We start from the raw sequence: 17,987 nt of genomic DNA, 5'->3' as shown, positions 1-17,987 counted from the left end.
AGTTTCAGTGCAACAGAAGGAAAATTAATTTAATCAAAACTGAAAATTCTCTCATCATTTACTCATGCTATCCTAGATGTGTATGACTTGCTTTCTTCTGCTGAACACAAATGTAGATTTTCAAAAGAATATATCAGCTCTGTCTGTCCATACAATGCAAGTGAATGGTGGGCAGATATTTGAAGCTCCAAAAAGCACAAAAAGGCAGCATAAAAGTAATCCTTAAGACTACACTGGAAAAAATAATAATAAAGTAGAAATGTAAAGATGTTCGACTCATCACGGTTACTGGTTGAAATAACACAAAACTCTTGAAATCCAGTAAAGACTCATTAGCAGCATCTAGTTAATTTAAATTATAAATATGTGGAACACATATCGAGATGTTTGGGGGAAAAAGATGCAATGAAAGTGTATGATGATGATGAGACTTGAAAACCAGGAGTGGGAAATCTGCTGTAAGACCACAGAGACACGAATGTTTCCAACTGAAGCTTTTTGGTCCATTTCTGTGTGAGATACGGAGACACTTCTGGATCAGAGAAGCGACTCATTCATTCATTCTGTCTGATCTTGTCCAGCAGAGGTGACGCAACAACATAATGGAGTCTCTCTCTACAGCAAACACTCAGTTCTGTCTCAGTCTGTTCCAGCAGATCAGCGCAGGAAACGCCGCAGAAAATGTATTTTATTCTCCTGTCAGTATTTCTGCTGCTCTGACGATGCTGTCACTCGGAGCATCAGGAAATACAACGGTTCAGATGTGTCAGACTTTGCATTTTGCAGATGCAGAGGGTGAAATCCACGTTGGTTTCAACAAGTTTCTCAGCGAGCTGAACAAAGCAGAAGCTCCATACGCTTTGAGTCTCGCTAGTCGCCTCTATGGAGATCAGTCCTACCAGTTTGTTGAGAAATTCCTTAGTGATACAAAAAGCCTGTATGAGGCCGGACTGGAGACCGTTGACTTTATCCAGAATGCAGAAGCAGCACATGTGGACATCAACAGCTGGGTGGAGAAACAAACACAAGAAAAAATCAAGAATCTGCTGGCTGAAGGAGACGTTGATTCATTGACAAGACTCGTGCTGGTGAACGCTATCTACTTCAAGGGAAACTGGGAGAGAAAATTCAGAGTAGAAAGCACCAAGGAGGAGCAGTTCAAGTTGAACAAGAATAAAATGAAGCCAGTTCAGATGATGCATCAGAAGGCAAAATTTCCTCTGGCCTTCATCCCGGACGTGAACTGTCAGATTCTGGAGCTGCCGTATGTTCGGAAAGATCTCTGTATGTTGATCATGCTTCCAAATGAGATGGAGAATGACAACACTGGCCTTCAGACATGATGGATGTTCTGGAAGTTCAAGTATCTCTGTCCAGATTCAAGATGGAGGAAACCTATGAGGTTTACAGGTCAGCCTGGGAATGGTGGACGCATTTGACCTGCAGAAGGCTAACTTCTCAGGCATGTCACCCAACAACGATCTGGTGCTGTCTAAGGTGATCCATAAATCCTTTGTTGAAGTGAATGAAGAGGAGACGGAGGCTGCAGCAGCGACCGGAGCCATAATGATGATGCGTTGCGCGATGCGTCCAGAGCGCTTTAATGCAGATCACCCCTTCCTCTTCTTCATACATCACAATCCCACCAAGAGCGTTCTGTTCTATGGATGCTTCTGTTCTCCTTGAGCTTCTCCTGCTGATATGAGATGGTCCTGTCCACTACACACTTGTGCTTCTGAAAGTTTTGAATAAAATTAGTCAAAATAATAGTAGATGATGGGTCTGTGTGAGGATCTGTGTAGTCACAGAAACTCCAGTTGTACCTGCTCCTCCCTGAAATTTGCTGTTGCCTTATTTACACAGTGCCTTTGTTGTTTCCTCTTTTGAATAATTCTGGAGATAAATTGTCTATATACATTTACTGTAACAGCGTATTAAACATTATGAAAAAGAAAACATTTACGCTTGTTTAACAATAAAATAAAATAAAAAAAGACTACATTGTTAAATATTTAGGTCCTTTTTTTTATTATTTTTTTTTTACTATAAATCTCCACCTTTGACCAGCCCTGACCAGTAGGTGGCGATATGCACAAATAATATGAATTGCCAAAAAAACAAAAGAAGAAGAATATTGAAGTGAAAGTGGAGATTTATAGCAAAAAGGACTTACATATTGATCTGTTTCTCACTCACACTTATCATATCACTTCTGAAGACATGGATTAAACCACAGGAGTCATATGGATTACTTTTATGCTGCCTTTATGTGCTTTATGGACCTTCAAAGTTCTGTTCACAATTCACTTGCACTGTGTGGACCTACAGAGCTGAGATATTCTTCTGAAAAATCGTAATTTGTGTTCTACAGACGTAAGAAAGTCATACACATCTGGGAAGGCCTGAGGGTGAGTAAATAATGAGAGAAATTTCATTTTTGGGTGAACTGTTCCTTTAAGGAATAAGGACGGTCCACTGTAAATTTTACAGGTAAATTGAGAAGTGAGGGGCGGGGTCACAAGACGGAACTGATACATGTGAAAATATGCAGCTGAGCACTCTTCCTTTCGTCGATTACATTCCAGAGGGCGGAGTTCATGACGCTCGGCATTTCTCAATGAGTCTTCCGAGAGCGCAACTGGAACAGCCACTGACTTCAGCGTGGAGCAGCCTAGATCACTGTACACTCCACAGAGAACATGGATTACCGACGGATTAAGCGGATTTTATTTGTGAATGTATTTATGAATTTAGTGTTTATTTCTCTTCAAAAAAAGGAAGGTACGCAACTCTTTGAGACGTTTTCTAAAACTTCTCAGTCAGGTTCACTCACATGGATTAAACTATTTAAAAGCTCTCTGTTCTATGCCATGTTTCTGTGGCAATTACTTGCGTTTTGGAAAATGATTTGCCAATGACTGGCATATAGTTAAATCAAATTCTGTGCGCGAACAAACATGGGACTTCTTACATTGGTTTTGGTAATCCATTGCAAATCTGTGCATAAAATTCGGTGCGAATTTGAAAACATTTTAATGTTTGATATTTAAAAGGAGATTTTTAAAACGTTAGTGTATAAAAGTAGGTTAATTTATGTCTGACAAGTTGCTAAGGATTATAAAGGTTTTTCAAACAAATATAAAACGAACTGTCTGGTTTTAATGGAAATCTGACCATGAACGAAATGCGTAAATTGCATGCTATTAGCGACGAAAAATAATTATCCTGACCATTTGGTAACACCGTGTGTGTGTAATTTTCCAGTTTTTGCCATTGAAAAACAAACAAAAATATAAGCTCTTATATTTTCTTTAATGTGACCTTTTAAATGATAAATCTATCCTGCCAAAAATATTTTATTATATATAGGCCTAGCTAATATTTTTGCAAAATTATTGCAGAGGTGCTGTTGGATATGGTGGCATCGGGAGCAGAGTTGGGTTGGTTGACATCGCCTGTTGAGCATGGGGTGAGTATATTACTACTACCGTACAATGATTAAATTCTCCATTTTGCTGCATTACTATGTACCAAGCTCATTACAACGGGTCTAAAAGTTGTTGTTTTTTTCTTATATATTAGTATAAGTTGTTCATTACTGAAAAGGGGTCTTTATTACATACTTTGGGAAAACACTCCTGGGAAAGTTCAGAAAACTGCAGATACTTTGTTGCCTGCGGAACACTTGTAGCCTCACATGAGTTTAAAGCCTTGTGCTAAGGATTGTAAAACTAAGGGTGTAATTAACATTTTAAGGTTGGCACATATGGTGCTTTTTGTGACGAGAGCGGCAGTTATAATGTTAACTAGAATGTTAAAGCATAATTGGTTTTAAAACCATTCTTTCAGTCCTTCTTCATATGATAATGGTCAGAGATTGCAAATACTGACTTGTTACATGTTTGTCCAATCAATAACCAGTCTGTTTTTATCTACTTAGAAGCGGTGGGAAAAAGTGTGTTATCAACAAATAAATCTGTATAGTAGTTGTTTTTCTTAAGGGTGTTATGGAAAAAGCTGACAATTCAAGAATGTGAATATGGTGCCAGCATGTTATAATTTATATAGTAAGTTAATTGCACTTTTAACGAGTGGCTGTTTATTTAAATACTTCAGCTACTTTAAAACTTATTAAATGCTTTAAACCACAAGTTTCTTTTATATGGAAGCATTTGTTGCAGTTTTATAGGCATGCCACACACTATAAAAAACTCCTGGAATTAATAGCACAGTGGCAACATGAAATTACATTAAAAACATACACGTACACACTGCATTTGAAACGATATGTGTTACAGCATGTTACATCAGTTAGATGCAGTAGAAAGACTGCTCTATTGGTTCTTGCCAGAAGTTGGTGGGTAATTGCCCATCATCCTCACTACTATTTAAAATTCCACGGTTAGGACATTTTGTGTTATTTTTGTCCTCACCATTCACTGGCATCTTCAAAATTTATTTTCCACAACCTTGGTTTTGACTTTACTGCTAACATCCCATTTTTAATTCCTGTTGCAGTGGGAGATAGGCCAGCGAGCTGTGAACGGCTCTCTGCTGTATAACTATTATATATGTAACGTGGAGGAACGAGAGCAAGACAACTGGCTTCGTACGACATTCATCCAGCGCCACCCCACCACCTCTCGGGTCTTTGTGGAGCTGCGATTTGTCGTTCGTGACTGCAACTCTTTCAAAGCAGACTCGCTTATCTGCAAGGAGACCTTTAACTTGTACGCCTCCGAGGCTGATGCTGACATCGGCACTGCTTTCCGCAAAGGCCAGTTCCGCAAGGTGGCCACCATCGCTCCAGATGAAATATCCAACCTTGGGGCAATGAAGATGAACGTTGAGACAAAAGTAGTGGATAATCTTTCTCATAAGGGCTTTTACCTGGCCTTCCAGGACATTGGGGCCTGTGTAGCCATCTACTCTGTCAGGGTTTACTATAAAACATGTCCAGCAACTGTGAAGAGCTTGGCAACATTTCCTGAGACAGTGGCAGGGACAGAGAACCAGGCACTGCGGGAGGTGGCTGGAAGTTGCGTGGAGAATGCTTTGAGTGAGGACCAACCTCGCATTTATTGCACCATGGATGGGGAGTGGGTGGTACCAGTGAGCCAGTGCCAATGCCGACCCGGGTTTGAAGCCATGAAAGATGCATGCCAAGGTAAGATATTAATTCCTTTGTCTGGCTTCCATAGTTTCCGTCATCTCTTGGAAACTCAGAGTCCATTCTGAAATCTAATTTCATGTTAGGCCTGGCTTTGGTCAAGAATTTGAATATTGACTAGACTTCTACATGGATTGAGATTATAATTAGCATCTCATTTGTAGTATATCATGATATGTATTATTTTAGAAGTATTTTTTTTTTCTTTATACTGTGGGGAAATTAGTTTAAATAGTTTTTTGGTCAATGTTTTGTTTCATATGTAGGGCTAAGATGATGCCACAAGAGAATGCCTTTTATTTTTATGTTTTGTGTTAAACTGCTTTTATATATACAGTATAATATGTATAATATTGTTGTTGGATCGCAGGGGTCCTCCAAGTAGGATTTCGCTTAGGGCCCCTATATGCTCAGAAACGGCCCTGCATGTTTCAAGCAGACACATTTTCACATACTATATTTTCACATTTTAAAATGTTGCACTCATCACCCATTTTGTGCATGCTGTTACTCATGTGCTTTGAAATGTGTTTGCTCGTCCTGGCAGTGGACTTGACTCCCATGACCCCCAGCATTCTTTAAAATACAATAAAAGTCAGTGACTGTGGCAGACTATTAGCTTTAGGTAGAACATTTCAAAGAGAGGTTTGAAACACGCTTTTTGAGGGTGTGACAATGTCATTCTATTGGCCACCTGTTTTTCCCCTCCTGTCTTTTCTTTTCCTCACCACACCAGAGAGACATCAGCCATGTGACAGTCCTAAAGTGTTTTGTGATGACAGAAATGTGCACGAGAATACTAGCATGCAGAAACATGTTAGAATTATTCCATTTTAAACGTCCTCTAACCTCAAAACTTTAACATATTCCCCACAATTCTACAGTTTGCAGTAACAGGTAAAATGCAGCCAAATTTACACAATGAGCAATAATTCCTTTAAAACGGGGCGTCTGCATTACAGTTTCTTGATTTGAGCGGTTACAGATTCGTTTCATTGATGAGCACATATGCATCATTTTTTCGTTTGCATACATTCCTTGATTTATAGACTAAAGATTGTGGGAACAGGTGTGTGCGTGCTTTAGAATTGGAATAGAGATAAAACCTTAGACTCTGGGGGGGGGGGGGAATTGTATTGGAAAGGTGGAGAATGGAATGTAAAGGTAGCAGAACAATGTAGTGCTGTGTTCAGCTAGAGACATAACCTGCACCCCCCCCCCCCACACACACACACACTCCACTGATACATTCCTGCTAGGTTTATTAAGGAGCCTTCTCAACTACTGCAGGCCTGAAGAATTCCCTGGGGAGAGCTCCAGGCCAGAGCTGACTATTACATTGATGGATGAACTGTTGATTAAAGGCAATCATTGTTGGATCAGGGAACTCCAAAACAGAACAGGGTAAATGCAAGGGTGGGGTGAGGCTAACTTTGTTCTCAAAGAGGATGGCAAACTGTCTGTGGTGAGATTACTTAAAAATACACACAATATTGCATTCAAGTTTGCCACTAATAAAACACACCCTTTCACAATCATAACGTTTGCTTATCTTAGCTGACCGCACAAAGACACGATGCCTGACCTGCAGAGGTGTGAAGAGTAGCCAAAAACTGTACTCAAGTAAAAGTACAATTACTTTAAAAAAAATTATTACTCATGTAGAAGTAAAAGTACTAACATAATTACTTGAGTAAGAGTAAGAAAGTATCCAATTAAAAGAGTACTGAAGTAGTGACTCGTTACTTTCACAAATGGCATAATAGAAGTTAACTCCTCTATATTCCATTACATAATACACATTTAACATGTATTACAGAATTATTATTATTAATGGAAATTCTGTCATCATTCACCATCATGTTGTTCCAAACCCTTATGACTTTCTCATATATTTTGAAAGTGAATGGTGACCGAGACCAGAGTCAGTCTGTGACATTCTATATAACATCTTTTGTGTTCCACAGAATACAGAAGGTCACACAGGTTTGGAACAACATGAGGGTTGGGAAATTATGACAGCATATTAAATTATGGCTGAGCTATCACTTTAAAGGGATAGTTCACCCAAAAATGAAAATTCTCTCATCATTTACTCACCCTCATGCCATCCCAGATATGTATGACTTCCTTTCTTCTGCAGAACACAAATGAAGATTTTTAGAAGAATATCTCAGCTCTGTAGGTCAGTACAATGAATGGGTGCCAACATTTTTATGCTCCAAAAAGCACATAAAGGGAGCATTAAAGTAATCCATAAGACTCCAGTAGTTAAATCCATATGTTCAGAAGTGATATGATAGGTGTGGGTGAGAAACAGATCAATATTTGTAATTATTTGCTAGACATTCTTCTCCCTGCCCAGCAGGAGGCGATATGTAGAGAAGAATGTGAATCACCAAAAACACAAGAAGAAGAATGTGAAAGTGATCTGTTTCTCATCCACAGCTATCACATCGCTTCTGAAGATATTGGCTGTGTCTTGTTTGGAAGGCTGCATGCTAGGTAGGACGCGTCCTTTGAAGGCTGCAGTATACCGAGCGTCCTCCTTTAAACAAATCTCGTTTAAACGAGACGGCCTTCGTAGGACAAATGGAAACGTAACGTGACATGGTTGCTATGACAGCACGCCACTCTTTAACAAGCTCGAGCGCTTTGAGTGAGAAGGGAACAAAGTCCCTGGGAATGTATGAGGTACAGTTTAGGAGAGTTATAATGATGTAGACAGAAAAGTAAATAGATTTTACAGGTGTAGTTTTAGTCTAATACTTTATTTTAATTATATATTAATATAATTATACATATTATATACTCTGCACCCATCTACTGAGGTACTTCAACTTGGGAATTAACATTACTTGCGTTTGAACATCATATTTATGGACGAATTGGCGTTATTTTTTTTAGACATTTCTGTTGAAGCAAAGAATTGTGGGTTATGAGTGCCCACGAAGGATACACCTCATGCATCCTCCAAATTCCCATGAAAGAAGGTCTCATTCGAAGGCTGCATTCGAAGTGTCCTACTCACTTTTATGAAACGAGACAGCCTCGATGACGTATGCGGCCAAGAAATGCAACCTCCGGAGGACGCATCCTTCCAAACGAGACACAGCTATTGATTTAACTGGAGTCTTATGGATTACTTTTATGCTGATTTATGTGATTTTTTTTTAGTTTTAAAATGTTGGCACCCATTCACTTGCATTGTATGGACCAAAAGAGCTGAGAAATTCTTCTAAAAATCTTAATTTGTGTTCAGCAGATGAAAGAAAGTCATACACATCTGTGATGGCATGAGGGTGAGTAAATGATGATAGATTTTTCATTTTTGGGTGAAATATTCCTTTAAGGGCTCTTGTCAGATCTGGATGAATTTTTCAATAAGAAGAGAGGTTTGGAAACATTTCTTGTAATTATTACAGTGAAAACTTGAAAATGTCCCACAGGGACATTATATATATATGCTGAAATATAAACCAAAGCAAGATCATGCTTTATTAATGCCTACTTTCGCTATTTCATAGCTTTTAAAGTCCTGCGTGGATTCTTATTTCAGTGTAGTTACATTTTTCAGTGTTGAAAGAATTTAGATCATTAGCTCTGTACAGCAGTAACGCTGCTCTCTAAACACAGAGTACACAGCCTGCATAGGGCACCAACCCCGGTCGCGGAACACTCCCTGTGTCTGAAACCGCCCCCTATACACTATATAGTGCACTATTTTGGGTGTTCACCATTTTGTAGGAGTGTCTGAGTGAGCCACTCGTTCCCTACTTTTGTTCACTCATTCTTACCCACATTGTACTCTAATTTCGAGTGTACATTTGATGTGCACTCTATGACGGTTAATTGCCCATAATTCACTACAGGGAAGATGTACGAGCTGGGAGTTTACTGCTTCCTTCACTCCTGCAATGTTTTATTTCATGCTGAATGTATTGACAAATCATTACTTGATTAAAATAACATAATAACATATAGAGAGGCAAAACATACAGATGCATTTTAAAATGTACTCTTTATTTATATTTATACAGAATTTTGCAATTAGGCTGAAGAATTCTTTATTTACTAAATAAATATTATTTGATATTATTTTAACTCTGCACACAGTAGAAATGATAGTTCTGTGAATGATTTAAATATTCTGTTATAACATGTAGGTTATGATAATTTGGTCGGATGAGGGCGCTATGCACCCAGAAACGCTACCTAACTTGTATTGGAGTTTAAAAATACTAAAATATAACAAATAAATACAATAATGTACATTAGATAAAATGTGTTTACTCTTTATATTAACATGTATATTATTCGCCATATGATCGCCTCACGCCCGCACATCTCTCGCGCGCGCCTCGCGCCCCTCGCTGTGCATGTACAGAAATGCTGTCTGTTCGTGCTTCAGTTATCAATCACGTGAACGGCAGAGCAAAAGGCATTTACATTTAACTTGTATGTTTACATAGATTTATACAGTTAATCAGCCCGAAGTAGTTGCGATAGTTGCGATGGCGCAGGGTAAATGTGTAAATACTGCTCATGACATGCGGGACAAAGCCTGTATATAAAGCCTGGAGCTGCAATTTTAATCTTGAAATATCTGCTTGACTTGGTGTTAAATGAAGGCAGTGCATGACGAAACTATTCTTTTTTTCACTGTGCGGAGCGAAGAAAGTGTTTCACTTTGAAGAGCTTGATGCTGCAGCAGTGATGGACTCTGCTTGAGTGATAGTTTGTGACAGTGTGTGCAGCTGTTAACTTACGCTGTCGTAAAAGTCCCATTAAATAATCTCTCAATAATTTACACGTTAACTAATATTAAACCCAGTAATGTAATTACAGGAACACTGCCCATTTTAATGAAGTAAAAGTAAATTTATTTCATTAGAAATTTACTTGAGTGAGAGTAAAAAGTACCCACTTTTAAACGTACTCTAAAAGTAGGGTAAATGTAGTGCGTTACTACCCACCTCTGCTGACTTATGTTAGATTGCTGAAGAAATTCATGCCCACACCCTGTCATTAGCAGTAAACCCTTCCAAGGTTTCCAGAGCTGAAAAAATAGCTAGTGTCTGGAATATTTCAAAGGCTATTGGCCTCCTTATTGTTGGTCTATAGGAAAAATAGAGACTGATTAGGCATTGAATCTTTTATAGTAACTTATTTCTGTCTAAAGAAGGCCTGTGCTGTACTGTAAAGAAGATTTTCCCTCACTGGAACATGCTTAAGCCGAGAGTGGGTGACCAAGTTAGAGATGTGTATGTATTATGTGTGGTGAGTGACTGGCTGGGTAGTAATTGACTTGGGTGTGTGTTCTCAGGAGCCATAAGTACTGGTTTTGGATATATCTTCTTCCTATCCAGTTGCTCTTCGTTTCTTTCTTTCTTTTAGTTTGGACCACATTTATACCCTCTTCTAAACTTGAGTGGCTGTGATACAGATCCCTTTTTAGTTTTCCTAAATTAAACCAAATAGGCAGCATGCATTATTGTTATTGGCTGCTCTGATGACAATGTGTAATTTTTGGCCTTGACCAGGTCTTGGAAGTGACATGTATTGAAAGTTTAAACATCCAGTTTCACACGGCCCTGCAAACACTGTTTAGTTTCTTCTGGGAGATTTTTGATGGTGTCCTGTGAATAAACAGCTTTGCTTATCCCCTACCTGTCTCACACAGACAAATGTATGCTTTTAGACTAACTTTAGTTTACATGCACCACATTTAAGATAAACTTCGACTCTTATGTGCAATATACATACTGTGTATGGTAAAAGGTTGTGGAATTTTGGAATTCCTTGCTTGAGAAACAGTAGAGTCCTCAAATATGTTGAACCATGTGGTGACAGGTAGATCAACAGCAAAAAATGAGGATAAATAAATCAGCTTACCGCAGAAAGTCTAACTGTAGGTTAAAGCTGAGATAAACATAAAGGAAAATAAGCAAGTTATTCAGCTAAAGTGCTGTCTGAGCTTTTGTGCAAGATTACAGTAAAAAATTGTATTGTAGTCATCTAACATACCACTCTAGTGTGTAATGCCAGCATTCACAGTAAATGGTGTGTTGATGAAAGCTGTGTGAATATGTTTAACATCGTCATGATCTGTAATCCAGCTAATTCTAGGTTATTTCACCTGTGGTGTAATTATCCTCTGCTTTGTTTGATTCGAATTATTTCTTCTCTTAACTTTTTTTTCCATCGATCACATTTACTTACCCACAGAAACAGTTTGGCATTGACATTAATCTTAATTTATTTACACAATTTTGGCCTAATTCTTGGCAGTGCCATCTGCTTGGAGTAGTTTAGATAATGAAGAATTCTTTCATGGAAATGGGTTTGTTTGTCATCTTTGTTCCTAATACCAATATCTAATATCAAATTACAGTAAGAGTAGATATTATAAATGTTTGTTAATTTTAATATAATGGCTTTTTTTTATACAAATTAACAAATTAAATGAAACTACTGTAGACTTACTGGAAGTCAGTTACTCACAGTTTTCTTTGAAATGTCAGAGGGGTGTTGGAGAGCTCGCCTATCATGAAGTGACTCATCAGAAGGAGGGAATTGTGTGGATTTTTCCACCTTAGTAATGTGAGAAATAATTTACAATGGATTTCTTACCATGGAAAATATGCCTTCTGGAGAGGCTCAGTTTGACCTCATCCCGATCAAGATGCTTTGACATGACCTCAAGAGAGTGATTCACACCACACATCCTAAGAATATTGCTGGATTTAATCACTTTTGTAAAGAGGAATGGGGCAGAATTCCTCCTGATCATTGAGCAGGTCTGATCCGCAGTTACTGAAAACATTTGGTTGAAGTTATTGCTGCCAAAAGAAGGGTCAACCATTTATTAATTCCAAGAGTTCACATAATTTTTCCACTGTGAATGTTTACACAATGCGTTTAAGAAAGACAATCTCATCAGTATATATAACGCATCATTGTATGTGTTATTCAAGACTGTGTTTGTCTATTGTTGTGACTTAGTAGAAGATAAGACTAATTTATGACCAATATATGTAGATATCGACGGTAAATTCTAGGGCTCACACGCTTTTTCCCACAACTAGATGTTCTGTATACAGTATATTGAAGGTCTCACATGAGAGGAGTTGATTTCAGGATTGTGTGCATGTGCTGAGTGTAGTGTGCTGCTAGTGTGTGAGACCAAGTTTCCTGGCCCGTGTTAGCTCTGTGTGCCCTGAAACAGGACAAGCTATAGTGGAAACCGGAGGCCTACTAATCCTCTGTGACCCTCCAACTCGTCAGCTCAGGGATTTCTATTGTCACCCTCAGTCACTAGCTTCATTCACTTATTCTTTTCCCACTTATTAAGGAATTTTGTTTATTACTTTGCTTCTCTTTTTTGGCTTAAACCTGACTCTTCCCATCTTTGTTGTCATCTCATCTAATCCTCACTGAAACAGCATTTCCCTCAATCGAAAATGAGCATTTCAAAAACGTTCTCCAGTACTGCATACTTTGGAAAACAATGCTGTTAGGAAACAAAATCAGATAAAGAACTAAAGGGAAATTTTTTTTTTATTTTTTATTATCAGTGCAATAATAAACAGAGGAGGGGGTAAAAATTAATATTTCCGAGTATTGCAATATTTTGCCTTACAAAACTGCATCACTGCATCTTTTTTGTGCAGGACTCAAACAAAGATTTTTAGAAGAATATTTAAGCTCTGTTGGTCCATACAATGCAAGTGAATGTTGACCAAATATTTGAAGCTCTAAAAAGCACATAAAAGCAGCATAACATTTATCCATAAGACTCCAGTGGTTAAATCCATATCCTCAGAAGGGATCCAATTGATTTTGTGGGAGAACAGACCAAAACGTAACTATTTTTTCACTGTAAATCTTGACATCAGCAATATCCTTGGCGATTATGATTTCAAGATTGATTACACTTCCTAGCGCCATCTTGCTCTCTTTGCATGCGTCAAGCACTAGGAAGTGTAATCGAGCTTGAAATCATGATCGTGCCTAGAGACTGCAGTAGCAAAATGTACAGGGAAAGAAGAAGTTGCATTTTGGTCTATTCTCACCCAAAAACGATTGGATTGTTTCAGAAGACATGGATTCACTTGCATTTTACAGACACAAAGCAAAGATATTCTTCTAAAAATCTTGATTTGCTTTCTGCAGAAGACAGAAAGTCATACACATCTGGGATGGTATGAGGGTGAGTAAATTATGAGAGAATTTTCATTTTTGGGTGAACTATCCCTTTAACCACTCATAGTGTGAAAAGACAAAACATACTGTGACATTATTATGTCATGAACTCTCCATTATTTCTGTTCGAACAAAATGCAAACTCCGAACAGGCTAAGAATGACGCCTATAACTTGTTTCGTTTGTAACGAGGTCTGTACTGATGGTACGTACAGCTAGACTACAAGGTTTTTGTGTAATGATAAACACACTGGAACAAAAGTGCAATATTCCCTCACATTGATTTGTTTACTAACACTGAAATGCGTATGCTCTCAAGTATAGGAGAAAGCTCAGGATGTGTTGTACAAAGCACCAAAGTCCAATGAAGATGAATGTGAAACAAGTGAGTAAAATATTACAATTGCAATACACTAAACATAAATAATTGAATCAAATCACAACCCAAATATGGAAATAATAACAAAGTGTCAGGTCCCAGCTGATTCCCACCCATATAATGAACTAGTGTTATGCTCATTCAGGTGTTGAGGATCTCACAGCTTTTTTGTAGTGTTTTCAGTTGTGCCTCTGGTTTCTTAGTTAACTCCTTTCTTAATTAACAAATCTTCTGGATGGGTCTCAGTGTTTGTCTCCTTTTGTGCTCTGTCATCATCTCTTCCTCTTGCCCTCTTTCCTTTAGAATAAGTGAAAAGTGTGAAAAGAGAGGGATTAGAGCAGTTATTGTGTCTGTTAACGACTAGATGAAAGAGCTCGTGGAATTGTAAAGCGTAGATGTAATTCTCTTACAACAGTTCCAATGGGCTGATAATCCTTTGCACTAATGCTCCCACCACACCTAGAGACCATTCCATCCCTGCTGGCTTCTTGTTACTACTGCATCCCCCCCTACACATACAAACACACACACTCACAGCTCTGGCTTTGTTCAGTCTGGCCTTAAGAACCACTCCACTGACCATTCAGTAACGGTAAAAACAATGTCTGTGAATAGTCAGTGTTAACCTATAATTTTGGTAAAATGTACTTTTTAACATTTTTATCTTTCTTCTAAACTCAAACTCTTATACACACTATTTATTTACGGTCAAATTAAAAATTGTAATTTAACTTTTTTTCTCAGACAAAAAGTGACACTCTTTAAAGTAATAGGACACCCAAAAATTATGTCATTTAGTTACTCTTAAAAAAACTTGCATTTCTGTCTTTTCCTTACACAAGGAGAGCATTTACATGCACGACTTTACACAGATTATGCTTGATAAGCCGACAACGTGTAAGGTCATGTAAATGCATTATTGTTTTCCTTTCTCGGGGTTAGGTCGTGGATGGTTTCAGCATAAACCAATCAGCACACGATTCGATAGATTTTAGCTGATTACCCTGATTTTGCTATACATGTTAAAACCTTTACCAGCATTCTTACTGGTGTTGTGTGTTTGCCTGTTTATATTTTGATGTCAAAAGCAGAGAATAATCGAATGATTTCAAATCTCACGTAAACGCACGTTTCTTACTTTGTTGTTTTGAATACACTAATTTTTTTTTATAGTTATCAGCGTATTGCTTTGCATGTAAACACGCTCATATTGACTGACTTCAGAAGACGGAATTTAACTTTTAGGATACTTTAATGGTGGTTTTGCATCCTTTTTAAAGCTTGAAAGTTTTAGTCCCCCACTTTTGGTAAAAAATTACCAGTAAAATTCTTCAAAATTCACAGTTTGTGTTCCACAGAAGAAAGAAAGTCATACAGTTTTGGAACAACATGTGGGGGAATAAATGATGACAGAATGTGCATTTTTTGGGAGGGGGGATTAGGAGAAAAATTAGGGGAAATGAGAGACTAGTTAGCTGAGAGCATATATAGCTGCGTTGTGAACTTGTCTTCACCTCATGACAAGCCACAGAAAATGGTTTCTTATGATTGCTCTATGTTGTCTTAATCTTCATATTCTTCAGTGCACATGTTTTATTTTTACAATGGCTCCCCTTCTAAATTTAACCTCCTTCCCTGTGAAACGAGCCCCTGGCCGCTGTCCGCACTCACTCCGCTGCACAGTTTGTTTTACTTGGCCATCAACACCTGGTGGAGCAGCGCACTTTAACTCAACTCTGCCTGAGGCTACATATAAGCCCCTCTGCGCCTAGCTTTAAATGACTAGACCTTTTGTTTTTCTTTCCTTTTTCTTATTCGTCAAACTCTTGTCCTGGAGGGCTTCGAGCTGTCCCGCCACCATGTAAACACTAATTCATTCAACCCTCGTTCCCCATCCATCCATACATCCGTCCATTAATGTCAGCCTCTCATCCGTCTTGACCATTCCTCCCAACCCACACAGCTCACAGACCCCAGTAGGTCACCGGCGAGCAGGATCCAGCTACTCTCACAATAAACAAACAGTCACTCAGAGCCTCTTAAGGTCTAAGCCTGTGGTGCCAAATAGCGAGACGGAGCCCATGAGATTCGAGCGAAACAGACATGCTCCCATCTCTCTGCTGGTAAGTTTGTATTACATTAATGTAATCAACGTTCCTCAAAAGCTATAAGTCCATTCCAACCTATGACCTTGCTTTACCATTTTTGCGAATGGGCCAGTTTTCCTTTCTTCCTTCCAGAGTCCGACCAACATTTGCCTTCTCTGTCACTATGGTTTCATTGGCTGCCTTAGGAAGGAAGCAACGCATGCTTCCTGCTTCCTGTTGTGTCCGAAATGCTAAGACAAAGCCTGTTGCCCTAAACTGCAGTCCTACTGTATTTTGGAAAGTGAAAAGTTAACTTAAAATGCCACATTAGTTATATAATGCAACAGACCATGGATTTATCGTGTTCACTTATATCTACAGTTAAAATATGATGATATAGGAATATAGTTTTGAAGGATAGAATTTACAAAAGTTATTGTAGTTTAAGGGGGTTTTAAAGTAGGTGTTTGAATCTAATGTATAAAAGCAGTGCAAGAAAAACTGCACATTTGTGTAATTTGACTCAAAACCTTACTGTTAGCCCTTGTGAGAACTTAACTGCACTATTTCACTATTCATATACACTACCGGTCAAAAGTTTTGAAACACTTGACTGAAATGTTTCTCATGATCTTAAAAATCTTTTGATCTGAAGGCGTATGCTTAAATGTTTGAAATTAGTTTTGTGGACAAAAATATAATTGTGCCACCATATTAATTTATTTCATTATAAAACTAAAATGTAATATACAAAAAAAAAGTTTTTGAAATTGATGACTTGGACCAAATAATAAAGAAAAGCAGCCAATAAGTGCCCAACATAGATGGGAACTCCTTCAATACTGTTTAAAAAGCATCCCAGGGTGATACCTCAAGAAGTTGGTTGAGAAAATGTCAAGAGTACATGTCTGCAAATTCTAGGCAAAGGGTGACTACTTTGAAGATGCTAAAATATAACACAGTTTTGATTTATTTTGGATTTTGATTAGTCACAACACAATTCCCATAGTTTCATTTATGGTATTCCATAGCTGTGCTGACTTTACTCTTATTCTAAAATGTGAAAAATAATAATAATAAAGAATGAGTAAGTGTTTTAAAACTTTTGACCGGTAGTGTATCTGTAATATAGCTCAGCCACTGCCTGTGCATTTTAAGTCTAGGCCTTCAGTGTGATTCATGCCATTAAGAAAACACAGTTTCATAATGAATAAGACAATGTATGTCTATCATACATTACGTGGCAGTCAACTAATAATACCAATTGACATTTTAAAAACACGTCCACACATGAAAGCCAGAACCAAGGAGGTCTAATACCAAGAAAAAGCTCTCTAATTATATTTGCGATTTAAATTTTGCTTGCAATAAATTTAGTTTCGTCAGGGTACGCAGTTACTTTTCAAAACTTGATCCGACACTGAATGCTTAATCAGCCTAATTTACACTTAGAAAACTCCTGATGTTGCTTTAACAATGCAAAAAGCACTTACCAATTTACTTGAAGTGAAAATCAGTCCTCCTTTCCTGTTTAATTATTAAATCGCACGATCATGCAGAACATCTCAGGTTTTTAAATCCATAAGGATCTCTTTCTCAACGGCAATAACAGCAGTGATGACAGCTCTTCGCTTTCAAATTATGTACATCACTTAAAGTGTGATTGCATCACTCAAGGCCAGCTAGAAGGCCTGGACTGGGACATATCCTAAAGACCACACCCACCAAGAACAAATAAATCAATCTGATTGGCTGATGAATCTGATAATCTGACTTTAGATGCCCATTCATTTGCACTGTTGAGGGATTCTGTGGAAATTCTTAAGGCCTGACGGGATGGAGCTCAGATTCATGCGCTGCTTCAGCTAAGGTGCATGCGATTTGTGAAACAGTTGTCACTTTGCTTGTAAGCATTGAGGAATAAATTCTGATTGGATAAACTATTTGTTCTTTGCTATTTGTTTGTAGATGAATTAGGAGTGGAACGTGTCTGAAAATTCATAGGCAAAAAGATCAATGAGAATGAAAGGATGAAAAAATATTTATTTATTAGGCATGTTACGCCAGCAGAGAAGGCTGTGCTGGCCCTGAGAAATCGCCACTGTTATAGCTTGTATATTCTTATTCTTATTCTTATTATTAAAGT

General features: G+C 38.0%; 1 protein-coding gene, 1 long non-coding RNA gene and 1 pseudogene across 2 annotated transcripts in view; 2 read left to right on the top strand and 1 right to left on the bottom strand.

Annotated features, from left to right (window-relative positions):
- Nucleotides 1-600: 600 nt before the first annotated feature.
- LOC127419007 (leukocyte elastase inhibitor-like) lies at nucleotides 601-1,686 on the top strand (annotated as a pseudogene).
- A 955-nt stretch (nucleotides 1,687-2,641) lies between these two features.
- The window catches only part of LOC127418989 (ephrin type-A receptor 2-like), a 37,204-nt gene continuing 21,858 nt past the window's right edge, over nucleotides 2,642-17,987 (top strand). The window contains exons 1-3 of the mRNA XM_051659984.1: nucleotides 2,642-2,781; nucleotides 3,402-3,469; nucleotides 4,519-5,167. Coding sequence (XP_051515944.1) covers nucleotides 2,700-2,781; nucleotides 3,402-3,469; nucleotides 4,519-5,167 — 799 coding nt within the window. The 5' untranslated portion in view covers nucleotides 2,642-2,699. The remainder of the gene's footprint in view (nucleotides 2,782-3,401; nucleotides 3,470-4,518; nucleotides 5,168-17,987) is intronic.
- On the bottom strand, nucleotides 12,238-16,034 carry LOC127419019 (uncharacterized). Its single transcript, XR_007893589.1, has 3 exons — nucleotides 15,955-16,034; nucleotides 14,165-14,263; nucleotides 12,238-14,051 (listed from the first exon to the last, which is right to left on the bottom strand). It is a non-coding gene; the product is annotated as an uncharacterized LOC127419019 (long non-coding RNA).

Source organism: Myxocyprinus asiaticus, chromosome 28 (assembly GCF_019703515.2).
Source record: "Myxocyprinus asiaticus isolate MX2 ecotype Aquarium Trade chromosome 28, UBuf_Myxa_2, whole genome shotgun sequence".
Lineage (NCBI taxonomy): Eukaryota > Metazoa > Chordata > Actinopteri > Cypriniformes > Catostomidae > Myxocyprinus > Myxocyprinus asiaticus.
The sequence above is the reverse complement of the archived record's forward strand: the minus strand, read 5'-3'. Positions and strand labels throughout refer to the sequence as shown.